The sequence below is a fragment of the Saccopteryx bilineata genome, chromosome 6 (assembly GCF_036850765.1).
Source record: "Saccopteryx bilineata isolate mSacBil1 chromosome 6, mSacBil1_pri_phased_curated, whole genome shotgun sequence".
Taxonomy (NCBI): domain Eukaryota; kingdom Metazoa; phylum Chordata; class Mammalia; order Chiroptera; family Emballonuridae; genus Saccopteryx; species Saccopteryx bilineata.
This window is the reverse complement of record NC_089495.1, coordinates 207,247,806-207,262,367: the sequence shown is the minus strand read 5'-3', so window position 1 is coordinate 207,262,367 and position 14,562 is coordinate 207,247,806. Positions and strand designations below refer to the sequence as shown.

The window sequence follows — 14,562 nt, the reverse complement described above, 5'->3', positions numbered from 1 at the left end:
CCTGGGAACAGACTTCTTTCCCGAAATATTGTCTGTTTTATACATGGATATTTAAGGAAAAGAGATGGGCAGAGCTGGCCCGTTTATTCAGTTTGTTAGAGAATCCGGGAATGTGCAATAAGATTGCAGGTGTTATCCCCAGTCTGGGTACATGCAAGAATCAACCAATGAATGCATAAATTAATGGGACAAGAAATCCATGTTTCTCTCTCTTTCCCTCTATGTCTTTCTGCCTTTTCCTCTCTGACTCTAAAATCAATAAATAAAAATTGGAAAAACGGGTTGGCTGTCACTACAGTATGTAATGTTCGGGTATATTATACTCGTGTTTAGGTCATTGTGTTGCTGGAGTCGAAGCCTCCAGGGATTCTGGGAATCGTAGTTCCTGCGCAGATCACCCGGGAGATCACGTGGACCTCTGCGGCTGGTTCGGGTTAGCGCTGCTGCCTGGGTGATTACTGAGCTGGAAGGAGGGATGAGTGCGGCGGTGAGTAGGGTTAAGAGCCGTGGTGGGAGCTGGTGGGTTGGACCCGGGATGAGTGAGGCTGGTGTGCAGTAGATGGAACGGGAAGTGCGGGAGGTTTCATTTTTGGAGCCCGGTCGCGGTCACGGACGTGTATTTTGGGGGGGAAATTCGGATGAGACTCAGTTTCATCGGAGTCCCTGAGTTGCGGGGCGGTACCGGAGTCGTTCCACCTCCCGTTGGGGCTGGTGAGCAGGGACTCTCATATCTTTTTTTTTTTTTTTTTTTTTTTTTAAGTTGGGATGATTCTGGGTCATACAATTCACATAAGGAAGTGGCTGCAGACGTGCTTCCCGGAGGTTTACTTGAGTTCTGGGGACATGAGTTCAGCCAGAGCTAAATATACAGGCGTTCCCAGTGGTGATTGGGGGTGAGAAGCCGACTATATAAGACCCCCTGCTCTTGGCAAGGGGACACCTACTTTGGTCACGTGTGTCAATGGTTGTGGGAACCCCGGTCTGAGTGTGAATATAGAGTTCTGGGTTTTGGGGCTTGTTTGTGTGGGGCTGACTCTGGCCCAAGTCGGTGAGTGAGTGGGGATGCGGTTGGGTGGGAGCTCTCAGGACCTGCAGTGCCTGATTTGTACAGTAAGGAGTGTGGAAACGTCACGTTGCTGCTCCACCCGCAGGTGCTGGCTTCGTGGAAACACAGTGGGCTTTCACAAGGAGTTCGGAGAAGTGACCCGGGGCAGGAGCAGAAATTGATCTTGTGATAAAATAAGGTCTACCTGGCCGAGTGGTAGAATTTCAGGGCAAACACTGGGCTGACCCCGGGGCCCTGACGTTGCCTGATCCTTCAGCCTTGGAAGAGCAGGACCGGGAGGAGAACAGGGAAGACGTGCAGACCATGAAGAATCTGACCCTAAATCATGAGGCCAAAGGTGAGAGTTGCTGAGAGTCTGGAGAGGTGAGGAGGAGGAGTAAGGCTCTGGGCTTAGCTGAGAGCACTGTAGTGACCCCGGCTGAGTAAAGGGACTGCTCCCTCTGTCCTGGGCTCCGAGGAGCTGCTCCCCGGGGCATTCTGGGAGGCCTGCACCCTCAGAGCTTTGTTCTTCCCCTAGGTCTGCCTTCCAACTGCACTGACTCGCTCCAAGAAAAGATGGGAAAGCCCAAAACACTGGTGAGTTGGATTTATCTTTTTTTTTTTTTTTTTCCTGAAATGCTGGTTCATTTTTCAGAAAATAGGCAAACTGGATATTTTCTTTGTTTAGGAAGGGAAAAAGCAAGCAACATTAGACAGTTTATTCCTGTTTCAGGCACCATGTTGGTCAGTTTACAATGACTTCTGCATTTGTCTGTTTTATTTTTCTTGTTGGAAATTATACCGAAGAATATAAGAACCCAGGATAGTATAAATTATAAAGAATATTTTTGAAAAACTTAGATAATTAAGAATTTTAAATGTATTCAGTTTCACTTCACATCACACGAAGCTAAAGATAGTGTCTTTTGCAGCAGACATCTTTTTACTTTTTTATTATTGAAGTTCTTGAACAAGTGGAGAAGCAGAGCATAGTGTGGAGAACAGTATTTTAAAAATATGTGAATTTGGACTTGGGAGAGGTTTTGTTCTGGGAGCGGAGCTCTTGGCCTGCGGCTTAGAGCTCGCTGAGGGGTTGTCCACTGCCCTGTGGCCGCCCTCGGCTCGGTTCCGGGCTCGACTCCAGGTGCCATGGCTTCCCGGAGGAGGAAGCGAAAGGCCGAGGCGGCGGTGGCCGCTGCGGCCGAGAAGCAGGAGAAGCTGGCTGGCGGCCAGAAGGAAGTAGGAGGAGGCAACTGTCGTTATCGAGCATTGCACGAGTTGACGCGTGTACTGGCGAGTTGACGCGTGTACGTACGTGTATGGGCGCAACGCCATGGCCCTGAGCCAGGCGCTGCACCTGGAGGCCCCGGAGCTTCCAGTGAAGGTGAATCCTACCAAGCCCCAGAGGGGGAGTTTCGAGGTGATGCTGCTGCGCCCCAAGGGCAGCAGTGCGGAGCTCTGGACTGGGATTAAGAAGGGGCCCCCATGCAAACTCAAGTTCCCTGACCCGCAAGAGGTGGTGTAGAAGCTGAAGAAGTACCTTGCGTAGGGCCGTCTGGGCAGAAATCCTCATGCTGAGCCTTCTGTCTCTGTTGATGTTGGAGAATTTATGACGGAACATGGCCGAATTTCAGTCATGTGCCTGAAGCTGATTTCTTCACCTCCAGAAATGATGGTTCAGTTGTGAGGCAACCCTCTAGTAAGGCACTGAAAAGTTCTTGGATTTTGTTTAATAAAAGTTGAAATAAAGAAAAAAAAAATGTGTGAATTTGAACTCAACTGATATGAACAGTAAGGATCACAAAAAGAGATGGTTGTAGAAATGACTGAAATATTGACTCTGGGTGAGAGGTCCTGCTCTAGTTTCCCCTAAACTGAGAAGGATGTTCTTAATCACTTGATTGCCTGCCTAGTGAATTATTCTGAATGGGGTGACCTTTTTTGTTCCTTGAGGCTGTGCAGGAAGGGCCCTCATTCAATAGCCTCCAGCCAAAGTCTTCCTATAAAAACTAGTAGTGTGTCAGATGCACCTCAATATGCCGTTCTCTCTAGAGGACACTTCCTCGTAAATGCGCACAGTGGGAGGCCTATTCTGCAGTCCTAGGTGAAGCTTCTGGTCTCCTTATATGTTCTTCTATGGTTTGGTGATATTTTTTACATACTTATAATTCTTTTTTTTTATTTCTTTCGTGTTCTATTGTTTTAACTAGCTGTTACTGTAAGACCCAAGCTGATGCTTTTTCGTCGTGTTGTTGTATAGCTCATCCTTGTGTTGCTTCTTTTTTTTTTTTTTTTAAATTTATTTATTCATTTTTTAGAGAGGAGAGACAGAGAGAGAGAGAGAGAGGAGAGAAGAGAGAAGGGGGGAGGAGCTGGAAGCATCAACTCCCATATGTGCCTTGACCAGGCAAGCCCAGGGTTTCAAACCGGCGACCTCAGCATTTCTAGGTCGACGCTTTATCCACTGCGTCACCACAGGTCAGGCCTTTTTTTTTTTTTTTTAGTACTTAAGTTTATATAAGTAGATCAGGCAGAACTGCAACATGATCCCTGCCAAAAAGATAGTCATTTCTGAAGGGGGAGAGTCAGCGTGACTGTGCATGTCCAGGCCTCTCCTGCTGATTAGCCACATATTCAGAGGGCAAGAGCCTTTACTGAGTTCACCAAGATGAGTCAGGAAACATGAACAAGTGACAAGAGCCAGAGCCTGAAAAGGAATTTAGGTTGGTGTTGGGCAAATAAAATATATTATGGTCACTTTGTTAAAGATGGCGCTGCCCACGAGGAAGCCCTTTGCCCAGGTGATATTAATGTGTGTTGGGGGCGGGCTGTGGGCAGGCAGGATCCTTGCAGCCTGGGGCTTGGTTTTAGGGCTAAGCCTTTTTGATGTGGGGTGTACTTTGAATTAGAGACTTCCGTATTTTGTATATTGGATTAAAGGGGTTTTGACTTCTCCACTATAAAGTGGGGCAGACCAGGAGCTTGCTCTCTTGGTTCCTGAAATTAGCATTAGAGAGCAGAGCAGAGAAAGGTCATGTGGAGAAGACCAGGAGAAGCAGCCAAGATGGTGGAGTGCTGAAGGAAAAGCCAGTTTGTGCAGAGTTTGTGCAGGGAGAAGGAAGGAGATGGGGAACAGAGGTGAATAAGTCTAGTGAGCTAGAAGCCTTTGATTCTAGGAAACTCGGATAAGTCAGTAGGTTTGTGAGCACTGAATGAGTGGGTTTTAGAGCCCAGTGTGTGTATTTCTTGCCTGCCAAGTGCAAGCTAGGATTAAAGATGATGGCCCACCAGTTTTTTTTGCTCTGTTGTTTCATTATCATCTGTCCGAATCCAATGGGAACCTGCATGTGAGTGGCCACGATGGCAGCTCCTGGCCTTACAGTTGGTCTCCAGAGTTGCTATAATCTTTTACCTAAAATGTCTAGTATTTAACAAAGACAGTGGGACACAGGATGAGGAAGAAATGAAGGGGAGAGACACAGGATGAGGAAGAAATGAAGGGAAAGGAGGAAGGGAAGGAATAGAGGGGGGGAGGGAGAGAGGAAGGGAGGGAGGGAAGGAAGAACATAAAAATAGGAGAATGAGAGGAAGTAAAAATAAATTTCACTGTTATGTAATATGAAAATAGCTTTTCATTTCTGTGTGAGTTACAATGTCCCTCGGTGCATTTATTCCCTTATGAATTATGAATTCTTTGTTGGATGATACATGATGGACAGCAAGTCCCTTTCAAAATAAAACTTTTCTGCCTATCTGTAACTCTTATATCTCAAAATTTCTCCATAGTGCATCCTCACGGTCATGTTCTTAAAACACTGTCTCAGATTTCAATTTTTTTTTTGACACAGAGAGAGAGTCTCAAAGAGGGACCCATAGGGGCTGATAGGAAGGGAGAAAGATGAAAAGCATCAATTCTTCATCGCAGCACCTTAGTGTTCAATCATTGCTTCCTCACTTGTGTTTTTTTGTTTTGTTTTTAAAGAGAAAGAAAGAGAGTCAGAGAGAGGGATAGAAAGGGACACACAGACAGGAACGGAGGGATGAGAAGCATCAGTCATTAGTTTTTCGTTGTGTGTTGCAACACCTTAGGTGTTCATTTATTGCTTTCTCATATGTGCCTTGACTGTGGGCCTTCAGCAGACCAAGTAACCTTTGCTTTTGCCAGTGACCTTGGGCATAAGCTGGTGAGCTTTTGCTCAAACCAGATGATCCCGCGCTCAAGCTGGCAACCTCAGGATCTCGAACCTGGGTCTTCTGTATCCCAGTTCGACGCTCTATCCACTGCGCCACTGCCTGGTCAGCCTCACTTGTGTTTTGAGGTGGGAGGTACAGCAGACAGCAGAGTGAGTGACCCTTTGCTCAATCCAGTAACCTTGGGCTCAAGCCAGTGATCATGTGGTCAAATTTATGATTGCACACTCAAGCCAGTGACCCCACACTCATGCTGGTGAGCCCACGCTCCTGCTGGATGAGGCTGAGCTCAAGACAGCAACATTTGGGTTTTCGAACCTTGGCCTCTGCGTCCCAGTCTGATGCTCTATCCACTGTGCCCCTACCTGGTCAGGCCAGGTGTCTAACTTATTGAGAAAACACTTCTCCAAGGAAATTATAAATGTTTAGGGCCCAGGAATGGGTGTATGTGTTGGCTCTGTGCCCTTTAGATTTTAATACAAAGCCATAGTAATGGCTAGAAAAAATTTGGTACATAGAACTGTGTACTAGGGAAAGAACTGGACCAACTTTTTATAGATCCAGACCCTCCAGGGCCATGAGATTTTTCCATCATATTTGGAAAATTGATGGTGACTTGCTGTTCATTAATGAATTGCTTCTTAATAGGTACCGATCACGTTCAGGGATGTAGCTGTGGTCTTCACAGAGGCGGAATGGAGGATGCTGAGCCCTGCACAGAGGAGCCTGTACAAGGAAGTGATGCTGGAGAACTACAGGAACCTGCTCTCGCTGGGTGAGGCTGTGTTCTGTCCTTCCTTACTGCGGTAGCGGGATGGACCACCTACCGTGGGCCAGAAGATGTTCTAGACACTTAGAGCCACACAGAAGTGAGGGAATAACTACCCCTTCCTATTGGGGCTTACTTTTCTCATTTTATTGAGACAGTTAAGAAACAAGCAGCTTTGTTCTTTGTCTTGTTTCCGTCTTGTTAACAACTTAAAAACCATCCTGAGGTTATCAACTGTACAAAGAGAGAGAGGAGGATTAAATAGGTCACAAGTTGTATTCTCTCTAATTTTTCTAGGTCAGTGCTGTGCTGTACAAATATAAAGTGAGCTGTAGGGATATTTTAAATATTTTAGTAACCACATTTTAAAAATAGTTGATGTAAATGGGTGAAATTAACAATCTTATGTTTTCTAATGTATCAAAATATTACTTCAACACATAATGAAAATATTTTAAAAAGTTTTTTAAATGTTTTTCTTAAGTGAATAGCAGAAAGTCAAAGAGAAAGACTCCCGCATGGGTCCCAACTGGGATCCACCCGCGAGTCCTCTGCAGGGAGATGCTCTCACCACCTGGGGAAATTGCTTTGTTGTTTGGCAACAGATATATATCTGTGCCTGAGGCGAGGCCATGAAGCATCCTCAGCCCCTGGAATCAAACCCGAGACACCTACGTGCTAGGCCGGTGCTCTCCACTGAGCCAACAGGCCAGGGCCGGATGTTCATGTCTTGTATCGCCTCTTGGTCAGCTCTGTTGGTTCTGGAATCCAGGTAAAAGGACCCGCCTCTGTGTGTGGGATTCCTAAAGAGGAAGGGGAAAGACAGCAATCAGGAAACCACAGTGTGCCTTTTCAAAATGTGTTTCAGTGTGGCACTAAGTTTTCACCAATGACCGTTAGCTCAGGGAATCCTGTGGACAAGTGTGATGTCAGTGTGATTGCGTTGGTCTGGGCGCTGGTTACCAGAATCCTGAAACATGGACCGTGTCTTTCTTGTCCGTGGGGGAAGTCACAGTACCTAATAGAAAACTTGGAAGTTAGAAATTATTTTTTATAAGTATTTGTTTGCAGATGGGCAACCTGAAATTCAGATTGAATTCTTATACACTGTGTTCAGCCACTGTGTAATGTACCATTTCTTGTGTATGGAAGCCCTCCTGATTAAGTAATTTTTAAAGTTTTCAGTCTTTTTTTTTTTTTAAAATAAGTAAATTCAGGAAGGAGATTTCCTCGTAGGTCATAGAGACTGTCGCCTCCAAGTACAACAGAAGTGTAAACAAGCCACCAGTGAGAGTCATGGCTTCTCTAACTTACAAGAAAGAAACAGCTGGTGTACTGAAGGGATTTACATGGTAGAATGCATACCTGGAAGGCGCCCAGTCTGAGTGACATGTAGAAGATGTTTCTGGGATGGTCCCCATGCATTGCCATAGAAAAGGTCCCCATGCTGTGCCATAGAAATGGAACCTAAAATAATAATTGGTGGAAACAAATGACGTGTACATATATTATTAAAGCAGGTGTGGCAGGAGGGCCCTAGTTTTCTCGAGATCAGGAGAGACTTCCCTGCAGCCCTGTTTGGGGCTTCTCTTATCGAACTTTCTTTCTCCAGCAGAATCAACACCAGAATCGGACCAGAATTGCTCCCAACTTTCGACCTTCTCCCGGGAGTCACTGCCCGGCCAGCAGATGCTTCCAATGTGCTCGGACATGTGTGACTTCTATCCAGGGGATTTGGGCCTGTGGCCTCAGGAGCAGACGTCTTTTTTTCAGAGTTACCAGAGGGAAAACACAGAAGTTGAAAGCACAGAAGGCGACTTGAGACATTATTTTGTGAGGACCGAGGAGGGGGAAACCTCAGGTGCATTCCATAGTTCACCTAGAGGACCTTCCAGGGAAGGTCGTACGGTGCTAGAAATAGAGCCCAGCTCAACCCAAAGGATAAGCCCTGCGCAGACAGACAAGGGGAGGAAGGAATTTGAAACCCTGAGATCTGGATCTGTCAGTTGTAGTGAGCTCGAACCAGACTGCAGCCTGGAATCAAATGTTATGACAGACAGGGTGACGCTCTCAGGGGAGAATCCCTACGTTTGCAGGCAGTGTGGGCGAAGCTTCAAACTCAAGTCACAGTTCCTCAGACACCCTGGGGTGCACTTATCGACAATGAAGCCTTTCTTTTGTGATGAGTGTGGCCAAAGACTTGGTAATAAATCAGAAGCCACGACACACCAGCGGACTTATTTGGGGGAGAAGCCCTTTGTGTGCCCGGAGTGTGGACGACAGTTTGGTTATAATTCACTCCTCAGGAGACACCAGATGACTCATTCAGGGGAGAAGCCCTTTGTGTGCCCAGAGTGTGGACGAGGATTTGGTGACAAGTCAGCCCTCAGGACGCACCAGAGGACTCACTCGGGGGAGAAGCCCTTCATCTGCCCTGAGTGTGGACGTGGATTTGGTGATAAGTCAGCCCTCAAGAGACACCAGAGGACTCACTCAGGGGAGAAGCCATTTGTGTGCCTGGAGTGTGGACGAGGATTTGGTGCAAAGTCAAACCTTAGGGTTCACCAGAGGACTCACTCAGGGGAGAAGCCGTACCTGTGCTGTGAGTGTGGGCAACTCTTTGTCCACAAGTCATCCCTCCAGTTTCACCAGAAGAACACTCATGGTACATGCAAGCTTTCAGGGAGTGTGGCAGAGCTTCAGACATAGTTCAGACTGCATTTGGTCACAGTGATCTCACTGGGTAAGGCACTTCTACCTGTGCCCAGAGTGTGGACAAGGATTTGGTCTTAAGTCACACCTCAGGAGACACCAGAGGATTCATTCAGGGGAGAAGCCTTACGTGTGCAGTGAATGTGAGTGCCACTTTGTCTGGAAGTCATCTTTCCTCTTTCACCAGAGGGAACACTCACAGGACATGCACACTCTCAGGGAGTGTGGCAGAGCTTCAGACATAGATCAGACCTCATTCAGCCACAGTGATCTTACTTGGAGAAGAAGCTCTTCTTGTGTCCAGAGTGTGGATGAGGATTTGCATATAAATCACACCTCAGGAGACACCAGCAGACTCACTCTTGGGAGAAGCCCTTCCTGTGCCCAGAGTATGGACGAAGATTTACTTTGAAGTCCTACTTCAGGAAGGACTGTGTGCTCACTCAGAATGGAAGCCCTGCTTAGACCCCGAGTGAGAACATGCTTATGCCCCGAGTGTGGATGGACTTGGTTTTAAGGGAAATGTCATGAGACACCAGAAGACTAACTCGGAGAAGTCTGACATGTGTAGTGAGTGTGGCCGAGGCTACAGCTGGAAGTCATCTCTCTGGACTCACCAGAGGAAACACTCAGGGGAGAAGCATGTTTGCAGGAAATGTGGACAGAGCTTCAGGCATAGTTCAGGTCTCATTCAACTCAATTGGACTCATTTCGGAGAGAAGCCGTGCATCTGCCCGGAGTGTGGACAAAGAGTTGGTGATAAGTCATCCCTGAGGAGACACCAGAAAACGTACTTAGAGGAAAATCCTTACACGTGTGGTTTCTGTGGATGAGGCTGTAGCTGGAAATCAAAAGTTCTTAATCAGCAGAGGACACATCAGGACAAGTGTGATATTTTCATAGAGTGTGGGGGAAGCTTTAGCTACAAGTGTGATGTCATCAGAATCCTCAGGACACATGGAGGGGGGAAGCCTTGTGTATGCAGGGATCACGGTCAGGACTTAGCAATCAGTGAGACCTCATCTTACACCAGAGAGACACCCAACCATCCTTCTGTTTGTATGTAAAGTAAGTGAGCCTGCATAGTGGTGTCACCTGTCATCAGGCACCAAGGACACATTCACCAGAGGAGTCGCATGCATCCAGCATGTAGGGTATGTCTAGGCGTACATCAGTCCCCATTGCACTAGCAGGGTGCACTTAAATGGGAAGTGTGTGTGCCTGAGTGAGGTGTGAGCAATAAGTCAACAGTGACCGAACAGCCAGTGGCCAACAGGCTGGCCCTTGAGGGCATATGCAGGGAGGGGCCGTGTGTTTTCAGTGATTGTAGACAAAGCTCTTGTCATGAGCCCTTGCTCTCATCCCCTGGTGACATCCTTCACTCTGGATGCTGAAGAGCTCTGGCCAGAAACCCATACCAGGACTGACACCCCTGCAGCTGCTGATATGTACTGCTAATGGCCGCAGTGATGAATTCTTCTCTAGGACCTGCTCTCAGCAACAGGGATCTGCCCCTTCACAAACAGTGGCTCCTTGCCAATTACTGATTGAGGTGGGGTGACGGAATCTCACCCCTTGACTCTGTTAGGATCAGAGAGTTATCCTAGAATTATAAGGGCCCATCAGATCCTGCTTGTGAACATATGGCAGCTCAGCTTCTTCCTCGGCCCATTCCAGCCCTCATTCACCAATACCATTCAATTCTCCATCCATTGTCTCTCCAGGGACTCCACTCTCAGACTCCTTAAGTGTATGAGTAGTACAGTGGTACCTTGAGATACGAATTTAATTTGTTCTGAAACCGAGTTTGAAAGTCAGTCAACTTGTATATCAAACTGCCAGTACTGGAACCATGCGCCAATGTGCCAGCTAGCGTCAGCTTCCCAAATCATGACTCATATCTCGGAATTTCACTCGGATCTCAAACAAAAATAGGGACTGAGTTGCAGCTTCTAAAGAAAAATTCATATGTTGGTCTGTTTGTATCTCAAAGTACCACTGTACAGACATGGCTGTTGCCATAAACCACCCCTCACAAATGCCAGCATATACATTCTATATGTTTGGGATTAATGGGGATAGAGGAGGGAAAAGCTCACCTCAGGATACATCATAGAACAGCTGCATTATAGGCAATAAGCCATCTAACTAAGCCCTGTATGACTTGATTGCAGAACTTTATTTAACTTCCCTGAGTGGATGTCTTCTGGATGCAATACCAAGACATTGTGAGTGAGTGATATTTGTGCAGACACAAAGAAATACTCCTGGCCTGACCTGTAGTGGCGCAGTGGATAAAGCGTTGACCTGGAACGCTGAGCTCACCAGCTCAAAACCCTGGGCTTGCCTGGTCAAGGCACATATGGAAGTTGATGCTTCTTGCTCCTCCTCCTTTCTCTTTCACTCTTACTCTCTCCTCTCTAAAATGAATAAATAAATAAAAATTTTAAAAAAGTGCTGCTGAAGGGGCTTTAGAAAAATAACCTAAAGGTTCTAGAGTTCCCTTCCTTTGTGCTTGTTAATTCTATTCCAGTCAGCTCTTGCATGAGCTCAGTCTGTGCCCCTTAGTCATACATGCATCTGGAAAAGAGTTCACATTCACAGCCCAGGTTTCCTGCAAGAATCCAGCTCCTGAGAAAGAAATGTCACAAATAAAGTACATTTGTTGGGGAATCTGAGACTTTGCATGGAGAGGATGATCGAGGTTCCAAAGGGGAGGAACATCCCAGGTCACCAAGGCCTGGATTGGAGCTGCGCCTTAAGGAAGGGATGTGCACAAGCATTAGGGTCTTAAGTCACACCTCAGGAGACACCAGAGGATTCACTTCGGTGAGAATCCCTTAGTGTGCCCGGAGTGTGGATGAGGGTTTGGTGAAAAGCCTAACCTCAGGGGACACTGGATGACTCACTCGGGGGAGAAACCCTTTGTGTGCCAGGAGTGCTGCCATAGATTTGTTGATAAACCACACCTCAGGGAACACCAGTGGACTCCCTTGACAAAGAAGCCCTACTGTACCCAGACTGTGGATGAGAACTTGGTGATATGTCTGTCCTCAGAATTCACCAGAGGACTCACTCGGCGAAGAATCCTTACATGTGTGATGAGTGTGGATGCAGCTTTAGCCAGAAAGCACCACTCCTTAATCAGCAGAGGACACATCAAAGAACAAGCGTGATATTTGCAAGGAATGTGGGTGAAGCTTTGGCTGCAAGTCAGATCTCATCAGACACCTGAGGACACACGGAGGGGGGAAGCCTTGCATATGCAGGGATGATGGTCAAGACTTCAGCAATCAGTGAGACCTCATGTTACACCAGAAAGGCACCAGACTGTCCATGTGTATGATTGTGTAGTATTGAACCTGCAGAGATGTGTCACCTGTCATCATGCACCAAGAACACATTACCTAGAGGAGTCACATTCATGCAGCATGTGGGTAACTCTAGCCATAAATCAGCCCCCCTTACACCAGGAAAATGTCCTTAGTGAGGAAGCATTTCTGCAGGGAATGTGATTGAGGCATTAGCAATAAGTCAACATTGAACACCAGTGGCCAACAGGCAGACCCATGATGACATAATCAGGGAGGAACCGTGTGTTTGCAGGGATTGTGGAGAAGGTTCATGAAGGCTTGTTCTCATGCCATTGGGTGATCCTTTCCTTGGGATGTTGTGGAGCTCTCCAAGTTCACCGTATCAGGACCCACACCCCTGCAGCTGGTGATAACTGCTGCTGATGGACATGGTGGTGAATTCTTCTCTAGGACCTGCTCTCAGCCACAGGGTACAGGCCCTTTAATTAGGGTGGCTCCTGGCCAGTGACTGATTGAGAAGCAGAGACAAAGCCTCACCCCCTGACTCTGCTGGGTTTAAAGCGTCATTCTGGACCTGGAGATGCCCATGAGTTCTCAGTTGTGAACACACTGCAGGTCAGCTTCTTCCTCTGCCCAGTCCAGCCCTCATTCACCAATAAACCACTCAATTCTCCATATATTGTCTCTCCAGAGACTCTACTCTTAATATCGTAGAAACGAGGAGTGCAGACATGGTTGTGACCATGAAGAGCATCAAATAAATCCTAGCTTGTGTGGGAAGAATGGGCAGGGACTTGGGAAATGCTCACCACTGGATACATCATAGAACTGTTACATTAAGAACAACTTTACGAGGTTATGCCTGACCAGGCAGTGGCACAGTGGATAGAGCGTTGGACTGGGATGCCGAGGACCCAGGTTCGAGACCCCGAGGTCGCCAGCTTGAGCGCGGGCTCATCTGGTTTGAGCAAAAGCTCACCAGCTTGGACCCAAGGTCGCTGGCTCCAGCAAGGGGTTACTTGGTCTGCTGAAGGCCCACGGTCAAGACATATGAGAAAGCAATCATTGAACAACTAAGGTGTTGCAATGCGCAACAAAAAACATGATTGATGGTCCTCATCTCTCTCCATTCCTGTCTGTCCCTGTCTATCCCTCTCTCTGACTGTCTCTGTTAAAAACAAAACAAAACACATAAATACATCTCCAATGCTGTGTCCCCTCATTTTTCCAATTAGAGGGTGCTGCTTATATACATTGTCTTACTATTTGTTCAGGACAGCTTATTTTTACACCAGGTGCTGTTTTTTAGCCCAAAACCTGGTACTTTGGCCACACCATTTCCTACTCTCCCTCTCAGCCCACATGGTCCAATTTGACAGCTCAGCATATGAAAAAGCAATTAATGAGAGACTGAGGTGTGGAATGAAGAATTGATGCTTCTTTCTCCATTCCTATCTCTCTGTCTCTCGGTCACTGTCACACACAAAAGTTGTTTTTTGAGAATCTAATAAAAACTTAATTCTCTTTACAGAAAAATGCACAGAAGCATATACATAAAAAGTCCTGCATTCCACTTTTACGAATACTTATTCATGATTTCTAAAGGGAGAACCTTAGGCTTTAATTGAATTCTGCAGGTAAACTGGGAATCAATTCAGGTGATACTAGATTGACAAACAAAGCAGAGGTTTAGGTTGAGCCCAGGAAACATGGTTGAGTGTAAAAGTGATTTTTTTTCTGATAAATACTGGCTTGAGATTTTGGTGACTTCAACATTGAAACACCCAGAAAGGGATAACAGGAAGGGAGTGCAGAATAAACAATTCAGGAGAGCACAGCTACTCAGAATGCCCATGGCTGTCTTCCAGCAAGACTCCTGGGCATGTCAGCAGGTGCAAAGGTGGCCAGAAGATACTCTCATTAAACCCAAAGAGTTGTAGTAAGTCCAGTGAGTGATGTTCTTGATCATCTCTTCACTGGAAGGACAGAACAGAGGTTGGAGATGTGGGGTTGGGAGGAAGAGGGTGGGTCCAAGTGTTTCTATAGGAACAACAAAGGCACTATTCGCTACAACCTTGCCACCTCATCACTGCCCTGGTCCTGAACAGTTTGTCACCCTCCTACAGAAGGTGGCAAATGGCTGAAGCGCTTGAGTCTTTTCCCTGAAGTTATCTTCCAGCCATCCATCATCCATCTGTCCGTCCATCATCCAACTGTTCAACCATCAAATCATTAATTCTTCTGAGAATAATATTTTCTGCATTTTTTATTCCAGACATATAAGGCGGCAATGCCACAGTAGATAGTGCATTCCTCAGAAAAACCAGTCTCCTAAGTGACAGCTATGAACAAACCAGGACAGAACAGAATAATAAATGTTTTGTGACTTTTTCTCTGAGGATCAAAGAAATACCTCTCACACAAAGGAACCAGAAGAGATTTCCTGGAAGCAAAGAAATCTGAGCCTACAGCTCAAGGAGGATTAGTTTACTAACCAAACACGGGGAAAATGTTGGAGAGAGAGGGAGGGA

The 14,562-nt window shown here is 46.6% G+C and overlaps 1 protein-coding gene and 1 pseudogene across 1 annotated transcript; both read left to right on the top strand.

The window, feature by feature from the left end:
- The first annotated feature begins 1,278 nt into the window (after positions 1-1,278).
- Positions 1,279-12,013, top strand: LOC136308223 (zinc finger protein 343-like). Its single transcript, XM_066235489.1, has 4 exons — positions 1,279-1,403; positions 1,584-1,642; positions 5,885-6,011; positions 7,618-12,013. The coding sequence occupies exons 1-4, from the start codon at positions 1,370-1,372 to the stop codon at positions 8,712-8,714; spliced, it is 1,317 nt and encodes a 438-aa protein (XP_066091586.1). The 5' UTR covers positions 1,279-1,369; the 3' UTR covers positions 8,715-12,013.
- On the top strand, positions 2,190-2,805 carry LOC136308230 (selenoprotein H pseudogene; annotated as a pseudogene).
- Positions 12,014-14,562: the final 2,549 nt, after the last annotated feature.